This window comes from Odocoileus virginianus, chromosome 10 (genome assembly GCF_023699985.2).
Source record: "Odocoileus virginianus isolate 20LAN1187 ecotype Illinois chromosome 10, Ovbor_1.2, whole genome shotgun sequence".
Taxonomy (NCBI): domain Eukaryota; kingdom Metazoa; phylum Chordata; class Mammalia; order Artiodactyla; family Cervidae; genus Odocoileus; species Odocoileus virginianus.
In genome coordinates this window covers 6,780,866-6,798,577 of record NC_069683.1, presented here as the reverse complement: position 1 = coordinate 6,798,577, position 17,712 = coordinate 6,780,866, and the positions used below count along the sequence as shown (strand labels likewise).

Here is a 17,712-nt window from a genome sequence, read left to right as displayed (position 1 = left end):
TTTGAAAGAATAATATGCACACTGTTTTAAAGTGAAAAACATTCTTGTTGGGTATGTGTAGGTTATATGAGGCTGGAAAAGTTTTGGAAAAAAACAGATTTAGATCATAGAGCACTGGGTTTATAACTGAGGTCACAAAGAATTACAGAAATTGTAAACAAAGGTGAAAATAGGTCAGACTTGTACTTATGAAGGACTATGTGACTGTCTTCTTAAATTGAAGAAAGTAGTGAATCACTGTGCCATTCAGGAATGACCTAAATCAAATCCCTTCTGATGAAACAGTGGAAGTGACAAATAGATTCAAAGGATTAGATCTGATAGAGTGCCTAAAGAACTATGGATGGAGGTTCATAACATTGCACAGGAGGTGGTGATCAAACCCATCCCCAAGAAAAAGAAATGCAAAAAGGCAAAATGGTTATCTGAGGAGTCCTTACAATTAGCTGAGAAAAGAAGAGAAGCAAACAGCAAAGGAGAAAAGGAAAGATATACCCATCTGACTGCACAGTTCCAAAGAGTACCGAGAGATAAGAAAGCCTTCCTAAGTTTGCAAAGAAACAGAGGAAAACAATAGGATGGGAAAGACTAGAGATCTCTTCAAGAAAATCAGAGACACCAAGCTAATATTTCCTGCAAAGATGGACAAAGAAAAGGACAGAAATGGTATGGACCTAACAGAAGCAGAAGATATTAAGAAGAGGTGGAAATAATACAGAGAACTTTACAAAAAGATCTTAATGACTCAGATAACCAGGTGGTGTGATCACTCACCACCAGACAGAGCCAGACATCCTCGAGTGTGAAGTAAAGTGGGCCTTTAGGAAGCATCATTATGAATAAAGCTAGTGGAGGTGATGGAATTCCAGCTGAGTTATTTAAAATCCTAAAAGATGATGCTGTTAAAGTGCTGCACTCAATATGCCAGCAAATTTGGAAAATGCAGCAGTGGCCGCAGGATTGGAAAAGGTCAGTTTTCATTCCAATCCCAAAGAAAAGAAATGCCAAAGAATGTTCAAACTACCACACAATTGCACTTATTTCACATGCTAGCAGAGTAATGCTCACAATTCTCCAACCTAGGCTTCAACAGTACATAAACCAAGAACTTCCAGATGTTCAAGCTGCATTTAGAAAAGGCAGAAGAACCAGAGATCAAACTGCCAACATCTGTTGGATCATATAAAAAACAAAGAGAATGCCGGAAAAACATCTATTTCTGCTTCATTGACTATGCTAAAGCCTTTGTGTGGATCACAAAAAACTGTGGAAAATTCTTCAAGAGATGGGAATACCAGACCACCTTATCTGCCTTCTGTGGAACCTGTATGCTGGTCAAGATGCAACAGTTAGAACTGGACATGGAACAACAGTTGGTTCAAAATTAGGAAAGGAGTATTTCAAGGCTGTATATTGTTACCCTGCTTATTTAACTTATATACAGAGTACATCATGTGAACTGCCTGGCTGGATGAAGCACCAGCTGGAAACAAGAGTGCCAGGAGAAATACAACCTCAGATATGCAGATGACACCACCCTTAAGACAGAAAGGGAAGAGAAACTAAAGAGCTTCTTGATGAAGGTGAAAGAGGAGACTGAAAAAAGTTGGCTTAAAACTCAACATCCAAAAAACTACGATCATGGCATCTGGTTCTATCACTTCATGGCAAATAGATGGGGAAACCATGGAAACACTGGCAGTCTTTATTTTCTTGGGCTCCAAAATAAGGGCAGATGATGACTGCTTGCTCCTTGGAAGAAAAGCTATGACCAACCCAGACAACATATTAAAAAACAGAGATATTACTTTGCTGACAAAGGTCCATATAGTCAAAGCTATGGTTTTTCCAGTAGTCAAGCATGAATGTGAGAGTTGGGCCTTAAAGAAGGCTGAGCATCAAAGAATTGATGCTTCTGAAATGTGGTGCTGGAGAAGACTCTTGAGAGTCCCTTGAACAGCAATGAGAACAATTCAGTCAATCCTAAAGGAAATCAACTCTGAATATTCTTTGGAAGGGCTGATGCTGAAACTGAAGCTCCAATACTTTGGCCACCTGATGGGAAAAGCCAACCATTAGAAAAGACCTGATGCTGGGAAAGATCAAAGGCAAGAGGAGAAGGGGACAACAGAGGATGAGATGGTTGCATGGCATCACCAGCTCAATGGAGATGAGTTTGAGCAAGCTCTGGGAGATGGCAAAGGGCAGGGAAGCCTGGCTAGCTGCAGTCCATGGGGTGGCAAAGAGTCAGACATGACTGAGAAACCAAATAACAACAAATGTGCCTGTCAATATGCAAGAGGCTTGTTAAGAGGAACCTGGAGGTGAGATTAGTTAGAAGTCTACACAGCTGCATGCACTAGGGGGAATGAAGAGGGTCAATCTTTCTGTCCTTAGGTATGCAGGCAGGGAATCACATCAACAATCTTTTACTGCCAGGTAACCTATTGAGTACTAGAGCTACAGTGGTTGTCAAAGAGGTAGAGAAGACAAACATTATTAATAAATTAATATGCATACAACTAAACACAAACTTTATACCGCAATATATGCTAAGCAGTTATTGACTAAAAGGGAAAAAAGGATATAAGAAGGTGGAGGAGTTTTTAGGAAGTTTTGCTTAGTTGTTTTGAATTTGAGGCACTGAGAGGATATCAATGAGGAAGTGTCTTCCAGGCTCTGGGTTTACACTTAAGCTATAGATATACAGCTCAACTGCATGAAGACAACTGTTCAATCCATTCAAACAGATGTGCTATGACAGAGATGAAATAAGATAAAATTCCTTGCAAAGAAAATGATTTAACTGGCAAATGTTTTGTTTATAAATTTTCTTTTCCTGTCTAAGTTTCCTGTATAAAGCTGCATTTACTTATAAAGAACTGATTTTTCCACTTTATGAAATTGTAGGTTCAGTGCTCAAGAAGATTCTCAATTTAAGAAAAAGCAGTAACATGGGGACCTCTTTTCTATCAATGGAAAGAAAATTTACAAAAGATTGTTATATCTACTGACTTTAGAACTGCCTACAGTATAATAAAACAAGTCACAGAAGACAAAGAATCTATGAACAAAAAAATCAGCAATTGTTTGGGAGTCACATAAAGCTTCTTTTTAAACATCTCAAAATAAATAAACGTGCCAAATTCTCTTGGAATAATCCTCTGGTTACAAAATGGAGTTTATTATTTCTGCAAATATTTTTCATTGGACAAAGATTAACGTCCAGTAACAACCACAGTGATGAAGGTTTTGTTTAACTTTTATATTCATATTACACTGTCATCTTTATGAGTAAAGGTAAAGAACTAAATCATAATAGTTTTCCTTTAGAATAACATTTAAGTATTATTTATTATACAGTTTTTTCTACAAAGAACAATTTATTATTGACATTTTATAGCTGTTCATCCAAATGAAACCCTCAGAAATTTTTGATGAATGCAAACTATTAGTGCCTAGCATTATTTACTCAACATTGCAGACCAAGAAGGAAAACTGAGATTCCCAAAGGTATCAAAAAAGAAACTCTTCACATTAAATTCTATTAACACTGTCAGCTCACACAGAATCCAAATAAAACAACAAAACCAGAAGTAATACTATCTTGTTCTTAAAGAGAGGCAAAGCATATATTGTTCTTGATATAATTATGTAAAAGAAAACAGAAATAAAAAAGAGGAATGAAAGATGGCAGGACTTTTTTTTTTTTTTTTGCAGTTTATGGATAAATCCCCTGATTTCATCAGTCATCCCAAACAAAACTAAGCCATGATAGACTTGAGTGTTCAGACAAACAAAATCTACTTCACCATTAACATTTTTTAGTTCATTGAATTTGTTTTCTGACATTTTACTCTATTGGAAAACCCTCTATTCTTTTCTATAAAAGTATTTATATATTTCAGGAAAAAATAACTCAAGAAATTAAAACTGACATCAGTTACACCACTGCAAAGTAAATGACATCAAGATTTACTTTTTACACATCTGGCATTTAAAAAGTACAGATCTAAATTAAGATACTCAAAAATATCAATCTGAAGTTTAGCTTACCAACAGGGACAGAATTGGAGTGCTGAAGTTCCCATTGACTAGAATCACCAGAAAGTTCAGTCAAGCAGGTTAAAATAAAATCTGAGCTGGACGCATGCTCATGTCTGAATCCTTCAGGAGAAAGATTATCCAATTCAAACTTCACAGTTGACATTGCAAAATTCTTATACAGCTATATAAATCAAAGTTTAAACTTTGATTCAGATAGTTCAAACTACAGAATTTTTTAAAATCACAGGAGAGGGAAAATCACTGTTTTATAATCAGCAACAACCCCGGGCTTTCTAGTAATTGTTTTCACTTGGAAATCTAAAAGAGATAAAACACGCAGAGCTGACTTTCTACGAAGTTTTCTGTATTCACTCCCTTCCTAAGCAATTGACGTCAATAGGATGGATGGATTTTAGAGCTGTTTTTCTTGAAGATAATCTTGCTGCCTTTATATGATAGAAGTGCCAACCGCATCTCAGAGAGACTGCAACAGAAAGTAAAATGAACTAAGTGAAGATACAGGCAAGGCTGCAGAGAGATGCTTTTAGTAACTTGGTATTAGGTCTCCTTCACATAACTGTACACAAAAGATCAGCTGGGTGGGGCTAAGTACTGTCAGAGAATGCAACTTTATTCCACTGGGCAGCACATCAGAGGAATGTCTTAATTTGGAAGGAAGTTAATTCTAAATTATATTTCCTCGGTCAGGATTGTGAGACTGTAGTCTTCATGCTTACTGAAATATGCTTGTGATAGTGGAGATTAAATGGTGAATTAAACTAAAAAGTTCTGCACAACAAAAATACAATCAACAAAATGAAAAGGCAAACTATGGAATGGGAGAAAACATTTGTAAACCACATCACTGAAAGTGTGTAACATCTGAAATATACAAAGAATTCATACAATTTGGCAGCAAAAGAATCCAGTTAAAGAACTGGCAAACAACCTGCATGTCTTCCCAAGAAAATATACAAATGACCAACAAGGAAGTGAAAAGGTGTTCAACATTGCTAATCATCAGGCAAGGGCAAATAAAACCACAATGAGATACCACTTCACATTCATTAGAATGGCTATTACCAAAGAAATAAAAACAAAACAAAACAAAAACACAAGAAATAACATGAAGGCAGGATTTGGAAAAAAAAAAAAGAAGAAGAAAAGAACACTGTGTACTGTTGGGGGAATGTTAATTAGTACAGCTACTACGGACAACACTATGGAGGTTCCTCAAAAGATTAAAAAAAAATAGAACTGCTGTATAATTTGGTAATTCCACTTCTGGTTGTATAAAATGAAATGAAATCACTATTTTGAAGAGATATTGCACCTCCTTGTTCACAATAGGCAAACAGGAAAGCTATATAAACGTCCACTGATGGATAAATGGATAAAGGCAATATGATATATGTACAATGGAATATTATTTAACCATTTACTTCTTCATTTAAGTGAGTATGTATTGACCCTGTACAAGGTATTAACTTATATACAAAAATGCCAAGGAAGCCTCACTGGAAAGAATGGGGGCTGAATCTGGTCTCAGTGGAAAAGAGAGGTATGATTCACTAGCAATCTTAATTATGACCATGGTATTAGGTATGGGCATAGATGTGCTGCTATACATGAGGAATGGCAATTTGACTTTCTGTGTTCAGCACTCTGAGAAAGTAATATATATATATCAGGCTCACAAATCCACCGCTGTTATAAAAAGGATTCAGGAAAAAAAGTGACAAATCTTACTCATCATTAATTATTGTAACTGAACAATAAAAGTAAAGAAAACTGGCTCTCTGCTCTACATGCTTTTATAAATTACTGTTCATAACCATGGAATCATCTTCATTCCAACAGCATGGGCATCAAGAAAATATGCTATACAAACCTAGGCTACCACAGTTCCAGAACAGGAATGAACAATCTGACTGAAATGGCTAATATGACCAAGTTTCTCTGGTAATTATATGACAGTTTGCTTGGATAAAATGGTGAAAGCATAACCAAATTATCAATTTAAAAAACAAAATATACAGTTTCCATATGATCTTAATATCCCATTCCTGGGATGTATCTGGAAAAAACCATACCTCAAAAAGATACATGTACCCCAGTGTTCACTGTAGCACTATTTACAATGACCAAGACATGGAAAAAACCTAAATATCCATTGACAGATGAATGGATAAAAAGATGTGGTATATACATAAAATGGAGTATTTAGTTCAGTTCAGTCACTCAGTCATGTCTGACTCTGCAACCCCATGAACCACAGCACGCCAGGCCTCCCTGTCCATCACCAACTCCCAGAGTCTACCCAAACCCATGTCCATTGAGTCGGTGATGCCATCCAACCATCTCATCCTCTGTCGTCCCCTTCTCCTCCTGCCCTCAATCTTTCCCAGCATCAGGGTCTTTTCCAATGAGTCAGCTCTTCGCATCAGGTGGACAAAGTATTGGAGTTTCAGCTTCAACATCAGTCCCTCCAATGAACACCCAGGACTGATCTCCTTGAGGATGGACTGGTTGGATCTCCATGCAGTCCAAGGGACTCTCAAGAGTCTTCTCCAATACCACAGTTCAAAAGCATCAATTCTTTGGCGCTCAGCTTTCTTTATAGTCCAACTCTCACATCCACACATGACCACTGGAAAAACCATAGCCTTGACCAGATGGACCTTTGTTGGCAAAGTAATGTCTCTGCTTTTTAATATGCTATCTAGGTTGGTCATAACTTTCCTTGCAAGGAGTAAGTGTCTTTTAATTTCATGGCTGCAATCACCATCTGCAATGATTTTGTAGCCCAGAAAAATAAAGTCAGCCACTGTTTCCACTGTTTCCCCATCTATTTGCTATGAAGTGATGGGACCAGATGCCATGATCTTAGTTTTCTGAATGTTGAGGTTTTAAGCCAACTTTTTCACTCTCCTCTTTCACTTTCACCAAGAGGCTCTTTAGTTCTTCTTCACTTTCTTCTACTTAGCCATAAAAAAGAATACAATAATGCCATTTGCAGCAACATAGAGGGACCTAGAGATTATCACATACTAAGTGAAGTCAGACAAAGACAAAAATCATATCACTTATACATTAAACCTAAAAAGATACAAATGAACTTATTTTAAAAAAGAGACTCACAGACATACAAAACAAATTTATGGTTACCAAAGGAGAAAAGGGAAGACAGATAAATTAGGAGGTTGGAATTAATATATATGCACTACTATACACTACACTATATATAAAATAGATAACCAACAAGGACTTACTGTATAGCATAGGAAATTATACTCATTATTTTGTAATTACTATACCAGAAAAGAATATGGAAAAGAATACATACTACATATATAAATATATAGACACACACACACACACACACATACATTGTTGTTGTTGCAGTTTAGTTGCTAAGTCTTGTCCAATTCTTTTGCAACCCCATAGACTGTAGCCCACCAGGCTCCTCCAGAATACTGGAGTGGCTTGACATTCCCTTTTCCAGGGGATCTAGAATCACTGTATTGCACATCTGTAAGTCAGTTATCCTTCAATAAAAAATTATAAATGATAAATCAGCAAAATACTATAACTATTTATATTAAAAATGAAAGTATCAGTAATATTCTGAATGCCTGATGAAGTGCTTTCACAGCAGTATAAAAACTTACCTGTCTCCTACCACCTATGAATTCTTAAAATTTGAGTTAAGGCTTCTACAAGAGATACAAATAGGTCAGTAGTGAGAAAATGGTTAGAGGAGAAGATAGTTGGCATAAATTTGGGGAGAGGATAAAAGCAAAAAAAGGTACATTATACAATTTAGAAAAATAAAGTAGGTTCTAGAATCATGAAGGATGGGCTTTATAATAATTGAAATATCTGTTATGGTAGACAGTAAAGGGCAGTTTTGGAGAAGGCAATGGCACCCCACTCCAGTACTCTTGCCTGGAAAATCCCATGGACGGAGGAGCCTGGTAGGCTGCAGTCCATGGGGTCACTAACAGTCAGACACAACTGAGTGACCTCACTTTCACTTTTACTTTCATGCATTGGGGAAGGAAATGTCAACGCACTCCACTGTTCTTGCCTGGAGAATCCCAGGGACGGGGGAGCCTGGTAGGCTGCTGTCTATGGGGTCGCACAGAGTCAGACACGACTGAAGCGACTTACCACCAGCAGCAGCAGCAAAGGGCAGTTTCTTAAAAATAGAGTCTAGATGGTTTGATTTAAAGATCCCCTGGAAGAGGGCGTGGCTACCCATTCCAGTATTATTGCCTGGAGAATTCCATGGACTGAGGAACCTGGCAGGCTACAGTCCATGCAGTCAGAAAGAGTCAGACACGACTGAGCTACTCTCTCTCTCTCTCACACAGACACACACACACACACACACACACACACACACACACACGGAGGTTTAACTACTCGATGATTTCTACCCTTTATACCTCTGAAAACTTTGCCCAAATCCTGCAGTGTTCCCTCTTTCAAGCAATCCTTGAAAACATGTGGTTACATGGAAATGTGATTTTGCATAACAACCACAGTTAGAATTGTGGAAGTCATTTTTTAGCAAGACACTGAGGGTATGATATTTTACATCATAAGACAGTCTCATTTTTTCTAGCATGGGTTTTAGTTTTTGAACATGAGGACACCTTGGAAAAAAAAGTATGCATGTATATACATACTATATATCTCCAGTCATCATCCCTCTGTATTCATAATAACTACTGTATTTTGATTATCAATATATGACATATTCATATAAAACTACTTGAAATTTGCTAACACTTAAATATTACATTTTATTAATCACATACTTCAAAGTCTCTTCATATAGGTGTGAAGAATGTTACTAACTTGCTCTAAGACTACTGTTAATACACAAGTGGTTCTATAAACCATACAAAATTACTTGAAATGGTCCATATACTCATAAACCAGCAATTACCATTCTCCAGTATATTAAAACAAGATTTTACTGTTATGAATAATATATATGAGCAAGCTTTGTCAACAAACTCACTTCAATGTCCTTTTCCACTAGAGATGTAGGTACAAACATCTCCTGAGGCCTGAAAATGTCAGTAATAAAGAATCTTTCCTTAATGTGGATACTAAAGAACTGGAACCCTCAGCACATATCTCTTCTTGGCTCTTTGGTCAGAATGTTGTACCTTCTACCCAGACTCTGTAGACCACCAGTCTTTTTTTAAGTTAAGAAACACTGAATTCTCCTCCTTTCCCCCTACCAAGGTTACTGAGGTAAAACTGACATAAAGCACTGAGTAAGATGGAGACGTTTCCTAACTTAGTTCTAAACTTCAAATTCTTTCATGAAGTATTTTCCATGATATCTTAGCTAATACTTACATTCAGAATATTTTTCTGCAAATCTCTGGAAATAACAGTGCAAATGTTTTACTCGCGTCATCTTTCTGATACCTGGAACACATCCTCCAATATTTTTCTCCTTAGAGTAGGAAAGTAAGAGGGCAGGAAACAGTACACACAAATATCCTTCCTTTTGACTGGTCTAACTCCGAATATTTTTCTCTCAATCTGGATCAATTTGTCTCCATTATTATAGTAACTACTCACTTGCCAGTGGTTACAGTAAATTCAAATCTGGTCCTTTATTCATTCTAAAATATAAACTGCATTTGCAAAACCTTGTCTTCTTCAGTAAAGCCTAAATTTGTTATAATGTGTCTTGGGTTCTCTTAACAGGCCAAAGTAACTTTATTTTATTTTGAAAATAGTTAAACTTATTTTGAATCACTGAAATTTTAAAGGTATCATCAATACATTTTCAAACAAATATAATAAGCTTGCTTTTTACACAGGTTTTAGGATATGTACAAATTCCCAAATGAACAATTGTTATGAATTGTAATTGTTTATAACAATTTGTAATTTATAACAATTGAATAATTGTTATGTGCAATATCACACAATATCAGTGACATGTCACAATTATCAGTGAAAATATCAGACAACATATTTTCACTGTCTCAGATGCTTTGCTCTTGGATGCACTGTGTGAAACAATTCCTCAGACATATACTTACATTTTTCTGGTTTCAGAATGACTCTTTGAGCCCGCAGGTTTATACCCTATCTTCTCCACTGAACCAACCATTGAACTAACTAACTAAATTACCATAGACTACCTTGAATTAGCAGAAGAGATTTTAAAAATCTAAGAGTAGCAAGACAGCAAAGTATTAGAAAATTTTAGAAAATTCTGGACTATATGGTGGAGGTGAGTGTTAAAGAGACTGAGTAATGGACAATTCCATGATAACAAAAAGGAGTTGCCTCAAAATAAATAGAGTTTGACTCAGAATGACCATGGACAAATCCTCCCTAGTTGAGAGCCAGAGATACTGAAATTAAGATGGGATATGCTCCTTTTTCTTAATTATCATTTGATTCTAATCTTCCAACAAGAAAACAATTATATACTTAAAAACTTTTTAATAATCATGCTCTTTTTGCACTGGCTAGTAAATCAAGTACATGTTAATTGAAATGACAATCATGAATACTATTTCATTCCTATTCTGAGCAGAAAATTTTCAATAATTAACTAAATATGTAGCTTGTCATATGTTTTTGTAGACATTCCTTTACTAGATTATTGCCATTCCTCTTTATTCATACTTCAATAAGAACATACTGCTTTTACAAACAAAGCATGTGGGTTGACTTGTGCCTAATACTTTTTCAGTGTCTACTGAGATGATTTCCCTATTTAAGTGATTGCTAAATTTAAAACTAATTTTTATTTCTATACTAAGTTCAACAGTGACCTTGATGTAATGATTATTTTCATGTATCAATGGATTTAAATGTTAATGTTGCACCTATGTTTATGAGATAGCTCAGCATGTAATTCTCTTTCTTTAGTCCTTATAAGATGTGGCATTGAAGATGATATTGCCCTTATGTAAAATAATTAAAACTATTATTTTTCCTGTTCTTTGGAAGAATTTTTTTTCCTTTGGAAGAATTTTTTTTTTAAGATAAGTATTATTCTTCCTTAAATGTTTGGTAAACTAACTTGAGAAACCACCTGGGATTTGAAGTTTTCTTGCTTTGAAAATTCTTAATTATTGATCTAATCTCTTTACTAGATAGAGAACTTTTTTTTCCCCACTGAATCCCTGAGTCAGTTGTGGAATGTTGTCTTTCCCAAGGTACTTTCCCTTTCTATATACTTTTAAAAATTCTTTTGCATAATGCTACTCATCACCAACTCAATGGACATGAGTTTGAGTAAACTCCAGGAGAAAAATGAAGGACAGGGAAGTGTGGTTTGCTGCATATCATGGGGTCGCAAAGAATCATACAAAACTTAAGATAAACAATATAATATGGGTTTCCCTGGTGGCTCAAAGGTAAAGAATCCGCCTGCCAATGCTGGAGACACAGGTACAATCTCAGGGTCAGTAAGATGCCCAGGAGAAGGAAACTGCAAATCACTCCAGAATTCTTACCTGGGAAATCCCATGGACAGGGGAGGCTGGACAGAGGCGGGCAATGTCCACGGGGTCACAAAGAGAGTCCCACATGACCTAGTGACTAAACAACCACCACCAAATTCATAATAGCCTCTCCATAGCCTTTTGCTGTATGTAAGATATGAAGTTATTTCCAGTTTTCAATCTAGGCCTTCTTTGATTTGATCAATCCTGTTTAGGGTATTTTTACTTCTATTTATCTTTTTAAATGTGACAGCAAACTTTATTGATTTTCTCTTTTATTTCTTTCTTTTATATATCAGTTTTTATTTTTACTTTTAAAATTTCCTCCTTTTATTTTTTGAGGGAATCAATTTACTGTTGTTTATTCTAGACTCCTAAGAGGCATACACAGATTTTCAATCTTCTTTTCTAAAGTATAAATTTAATGTTATTTTCCTCTAAACATGGCTTTAACAATATCTCACGTTTTGTTGAAAGTTATTAACACTTTGCTATTAATAGTTAATATTATACTTTGTGTTAAAAATATTATCATTTTTACTCAATTCAAATTATTTCCTAATTTGTATTATGATTTCTTCCTTGAATTATAGGCTACTTAGTAGTTGCTTAATTTGAAAATTTGGGCCCTTCTTTCCTTCTTTCTTTTTTTCTTTTTTTTTTCCATTTGTTTTTATTAGTTGGAGGCTAATTACTTCACAATATTGTAGTGGTTTTTGCCATACATTGACATAAATCAGTCATGGATTTACATGTGTTCCCCATCCCGATCCCCCCTCCCGCCTCCCTCTCCCTCCCATCCTTCTTTTCCATTTGTTGGTTTTACTCACAAGTTGGGTTTTAAGATGGGCAGTAACCATGATTTCCATCTTTGGACTTTTATTGAAAATTATTTAAGACCCAGCATAAGATCGTTAGTGCAATGTTCTTACAGGCCAGCAAGGTCATCTATTAACCATACTGTCTAAGCTTCCAAACACTTGGTGATTTTTATCTGCATGTTTCACAAATAACTGGGAAATTTTTCTTACAATCTTCTACTATGAATGTGTATTTATCTATTTCCTTTGTGTCATGTTTGCCATGAGTAATCTGAGAATATGTTATTAGTCCACATGCAAAGTTGTAACACTTTATAGTGGGTTTAACCTTTTTCTTAAGAAATGATATACTCTTTCTTATATCTACTAAAATTTATTGACTTATAATTTGTTTATCTGATAGTCGTTTAGCAACATCAGGCTGATTTTTGCTAATATTTGTAGAATATAACATTTTTCCATCTCTTTCCTTTCAAGCATTTTGTATTCTACATTACAGTTTTGACTCTTCTAAGGAGAATAAAACAAGGTTTTTAAAAATCTCAGTGACAGTCTTTGTGCTTTAATTGTTCTTAATGTATTACATTAGATGCAGTTACTGATATATTTAAGATTAAGTCTACGATTTGTTGTTGTTTTTTTTTAATTGCTTGACCTTCTGGACAAACCAATGGGTTTTTTGTTTTGTTTCCTGCTATTCTTCTTTTCCCATACTGCTATTATACATACTTTAATCTTTGCTTAGTGACACCATAATACAGAATACTTTAATAAATTGACACTTTTGCCACTTCTTTGAAAGACTTTAGAACTTTTAGACTTCCTTAATTTGTCTCCTGCCTTTTGGGGCTGTAACTCTAATTGTGTATATAGGTTTAATCACTACAAGAAAATATTATCATGGCTTCAGTTTTATTTATTCAAATATTTAACCTGTTCTTTGTTCTTGGCTTCTTTTTTGCAATTTCATATTTTTCTAAAACTTCTCTCAGACTTTTTTATCTAAATAACTGCCTTTGTAGTTTTATTATGGGTTTTTGTAAGCCAAGACACTTGTTCGCTAAAGAGGCTGGCAGAGGCAGCAATAGCCAAAAGCACTGATATTTTGCCAAACACCATTTGTGACTGTTATGGCATGGAGTATGCTGCGCTACTTAGCTGATCTGAGAAAACTTGTTATATCATCAAGGACTCTCCCAAAGCAAAGAGAATCAGATTAGGGTCTTGCTCATGTAAGACTGCTGAGTACACATAATCCATCACTCTATTAGATGAAACCATAGATGGAAATGTAGTGTAAAGGTTTCTCAAACACTTCCATGTTCGATAGACATAATGAGGTAATAGAAGTTGATCTGTCTTTAGTGTTTATTCTATCTGAAGATGGCAAAAGTTTCAGTTTACTCTGTTGCCTTTTTTTTGTTTCCCCAACTGTTTTTGGATTTCCCCAAGAACGCCTGATTAAATAGAGGCTACACATCACAGCTCTTTTGGTTGGAATCCAGTATTACATTACTAAAGCCCTACAGTGGTGGTGCTAAGATGTGGGGAAGAGGGGGTATACTATAATTATGTGATAAATTTCAGTCTTAGGTGGTCTATGTCTCACTCAATTTTAAATAAAAAAATATATCCTTTCAAAATATATCTTAAATATTTGTATATTTATCTATAATGTCAAGGTACAAATGGCAAAAAAAAATTTTATTCTTTGATAGATATATGTTTTTCCCTAAAATTTAGCCAAACTAATTTCTGATTAGTGAGAATATTATCCACTTAACTTCAGTTGTCTCATAGCCATTATATATTGGATGTATCCAGGAAATATTAATATATTTTCCATGGCTACACCTCAGTCTTACAGAAGCAGAAATCACTGAACTACAATTAGAAGCTAGATGTTTCAACAGCCACCTACTAAATATCAGTAATGAGTCATATTTAGGAATAAGTGGATTAGATATCACTTGAGAATTCTTCAGTTTTTCAATGTTAAAATTTTAGATTCTGAAGACTTTATATTGGCTAGCTCCCAAAAAAATCAGTTATAATTTAAGAGCACCTTGTTCATTGTTCCGTTGCTCAATCGTATCCAACTCTTTGTGACCCCATGAACTGCATCACAACAGGTTTCCGTGTTTTCACTATCTCCCAGAGTTTTCTCAAACCATTGACTTGGTGATGCCATCCAACTATCTCATCCTCTGTTGCCCCTTCTTCTCCTTTCCTCAATCTTTCCTGGCATCAGGGTCTTTTCCAATGAGTTGGTTCTTTGCATCAGGTAGCCAAAGTATTGGAGCTTTAGCTTCAGCATCAGTCCTTCCAATGAATATTCAGGGTTGATTTCCTTTACGATTAACTGGTTTGATCTCCTTGTCCAGGAGACCCTCGAGAGTCTTTGCCAACACCACAGTTCAAAATCATCAATTCTTTGGTGTTCAGTCTTCTTTATGGTTCAACTCTCACATCCATACATGACTACTAGTAGAACCATAGCTTTGACTATATGGACCTTTGTAGGCAAAGCGAAGGTTCTGCTTTTAATACACTGTCTAGGTTTGTCATAGCTTTCCTTCCAAGGAACAAGCATCTTGTAATTTCATGGCTGCAGTCACTGTCCGCAGTGATTTTGAAACCCAAGAAAAGAAAATCTATTGCTGTTTCCATTTTCGCCCATCTATTTGCCACGAAGTGATGGGACAGGATGCCAGGATCTAAGAATCTGAATGTTCAGTTTTAAGCCAGTTTTTTTCACTCTCTTGTTTCACACTCATCAAGAGGCTCTTTAGTTCCTCTGTGCTTTCTGCCATCAGGAATAGAAATGTGTATATTTGAGGCTGTTGATATTTCTCCCAGCAATCTTGATTCCAGTTAGTGATTTATCCAGTCAGGCATTTCACATGATGTACTTTGCATAGAAGTTAAATAAGCAAGGTGATAACATACAGCCTTGATGAACTCCTTTGTCAATTTTGAACCAGTCCATTGTTCTATGTCCAGTTCTAATTGTGGCTTCTTGGCCTGCATACAGGTTTCTCAGGAGACAGGTAAGGAAGGTGGTCTGGTATTACCATCTCTTTAAGAATTTTCCACAGTTTGTTGTGATAAACACAGTCAAAGGCTTTAGCATAGTCAGTGAAGCAGAAGTGGATGATCTTCTGGAATTCCCATGTTTTTTCTATGACCCAGTGGATGCTGGCAATTTGATCTCTGGTTCCTCTGTCTTTTCTAAATTCAGCTTATACATCTGGATGTTCTCAGTTCATGTCCTGTTGAAGCCTAGCTTGATGGATTTTGAGCATGACCTTGCTAGTATGTGAAATGGGCGCAACTGTGTGGTAGTTTGAATATTCTTTGGCATTGCCTTTCTTTAGAATTGGAATGAAAACTAACCTTTTCCAGCCTGACGGCCACTACTGAGTTTTCCAAATTTGTTGGAATACTGAGTGCAGCACTTTAATAGCATCGCCTTTTAGGATTTTAAATAATTCAGCTGGAATTTCATCATCTTCACTAGGTTTGTTCCTAATAATGTTTCCTTAACACCCACTTGACTTCATACCAGGTTGTCTGACTCTAGGTGAGTAACCACACCATTGTGGTTATCCTGGTCATTAAGACTCCTGTTGTATAGTTCTATTTATTCTTGCCACCTCTTCTCAATTTCTTCTGCTTTGGTTAGGTCCCTGCTATTTCTTTCATTTACTGTGCCCATTTTTACATGAAATATTGTTTTATTACATAAAGGAAGCGCAATATAAATTAGCTGATTGGTCTAAAATCTCAAAGTAAGTTTTGAATATGAAAACCAAGACAAAGTTCAGCTTGAATCCTGAGGCTTTTAGAGTTTTTACAGTCAAAACTGGAAAAGGTCAGTTTTCATTTCAATCCCAAAGAAGGGCAGTACCAAAGAACGTTCAAACTACTGCACAGTTGCGTTCATTTTACATGCTAACAAGGTAATGCTCACAATCCATCAACATAGGTTTCAGCAATACCTGAACTGAGAATTCCAGATGTACAATCTGGATTTAGAAAAGACAGAGGCTCCAGAGATCAAATTGCCAACATCCAATGGATCATAGAAAAAACAAGGGAATTCTAGAATACCATCCACTTCTGCTTCATTGACTATGCTAAAACCTTTGACTGTGTTTATCACAACAAACTGTGGAAAACTCTCAAACAGATGGTAATGCCAGACCACCTTCCTTACCTGTCTCCTGAGAAACCTGTATGCAGGACAGGAAGCAACAGATATAACGAGACATGGAACAACGGAGTGGTTCAAAATTGAGAAAGGAGTTCATCAAAGCTGTAAGTTGCCACCTTGCTTATTGGTGTTCTACTAAAAGTACACCACGTGAAATGCAAGACTGGAGAAATCACAAGTTGGAATCAAGATTGCTGGGAGAAGTATCAGCAACCTCAGATATGCACATGATTCCACTCTTAATGGCAGAAAGAAAAGAGGAACTAAAGAGCCTCTTGATGAGTGTGAAAGAGGAGAGTAAAAAAGCTGGTTTAAAATTCAACATTCAGATTCTAAGATCCTGGCATTCTGTCCCATCACTTCATGCAAATAGATGGGGGGAAAATGGAAACAGTGACAGTTTTTCTTTTCTTGGCTCCAAAATCACTGCAGACAGTGACTGCAGCCATGACATCAAAAGATGCTTCCTTCTGGTTTTAGAAAAGGCAGAGAAAGCAGAGATCAAATTGCCAACATCCGCTGGATCATCGAAAAAGCAAGAGAGTTCCAGAAAAACATCTATTTCTGCATTATTGACTATGCCAAAGCCTTTGACTGTGTGGATCACAATAAACTGTGGAAAATTCTTCAAGAGATGGGAATACCAGACCACCTGACCTGCCTCTTGATAAACCTGTATGCAGGATGGAAAGCAACAGTTAGAACTGGACATGGAACAACAGACTGGTTTCAAATCGGGAAAGGAGTTCGTCAAGGCTATATATTGTCACCCTGCTTATTTAACTTATATGCAGAGTACATCATGAGAAACGCTGGGCTGGAAGAAGCACAAGCTGGAATCAAGATTGCTGGGAGAAATATCAATAACCTCAGATATGCAAATGACACCACCCTTATGGAAGAAAGTGAAGAACTAAAGAACATCTTGATGAAAGTGTAACAGGAGAGTGAAAAAGTTGGCTTAAAGCTCAACATTCAGAAAACTAAAATCATGACATCTGGTCCCATCACTTCATGGCAGATAGATGGGGAAACAGTGGATACAGTGTCAGACTTTATTTTTGGGGGCTCCAAAATCACTGCAGATGGTGACTGCAGCCATAAAATTAAAAGTCGCTTGCTCCTTGGAAGG

At 36.1% G+C, this 17,712-nt stretch overlaps 1 protein-coding gene across 1 annotated transcript in view; it reads right to left on the bottom strand.

Moving 5' to 3' along the window:
- Nucleotides 1-6,257, bottom strand: part of ANO3 (anoctamin 3) — a 426,465-nt gene extending 420,208 nt beyond the window's left edge. The window contains exon 1 of the mRNA XM_070472963.1: nt 4,057-6,257. Coding sequence (XP_070329064.1) covers nt 4,057-4,210 — 154 coding nt within the window. The 5' untranslated portion in view covers nt 4,211-6,257. The remainder of the gene's footprint in view (nt 1-4,056) is intronic.
- Nucleotides 6,258-17,712: the final 11,455 nt, after the last annotated feature.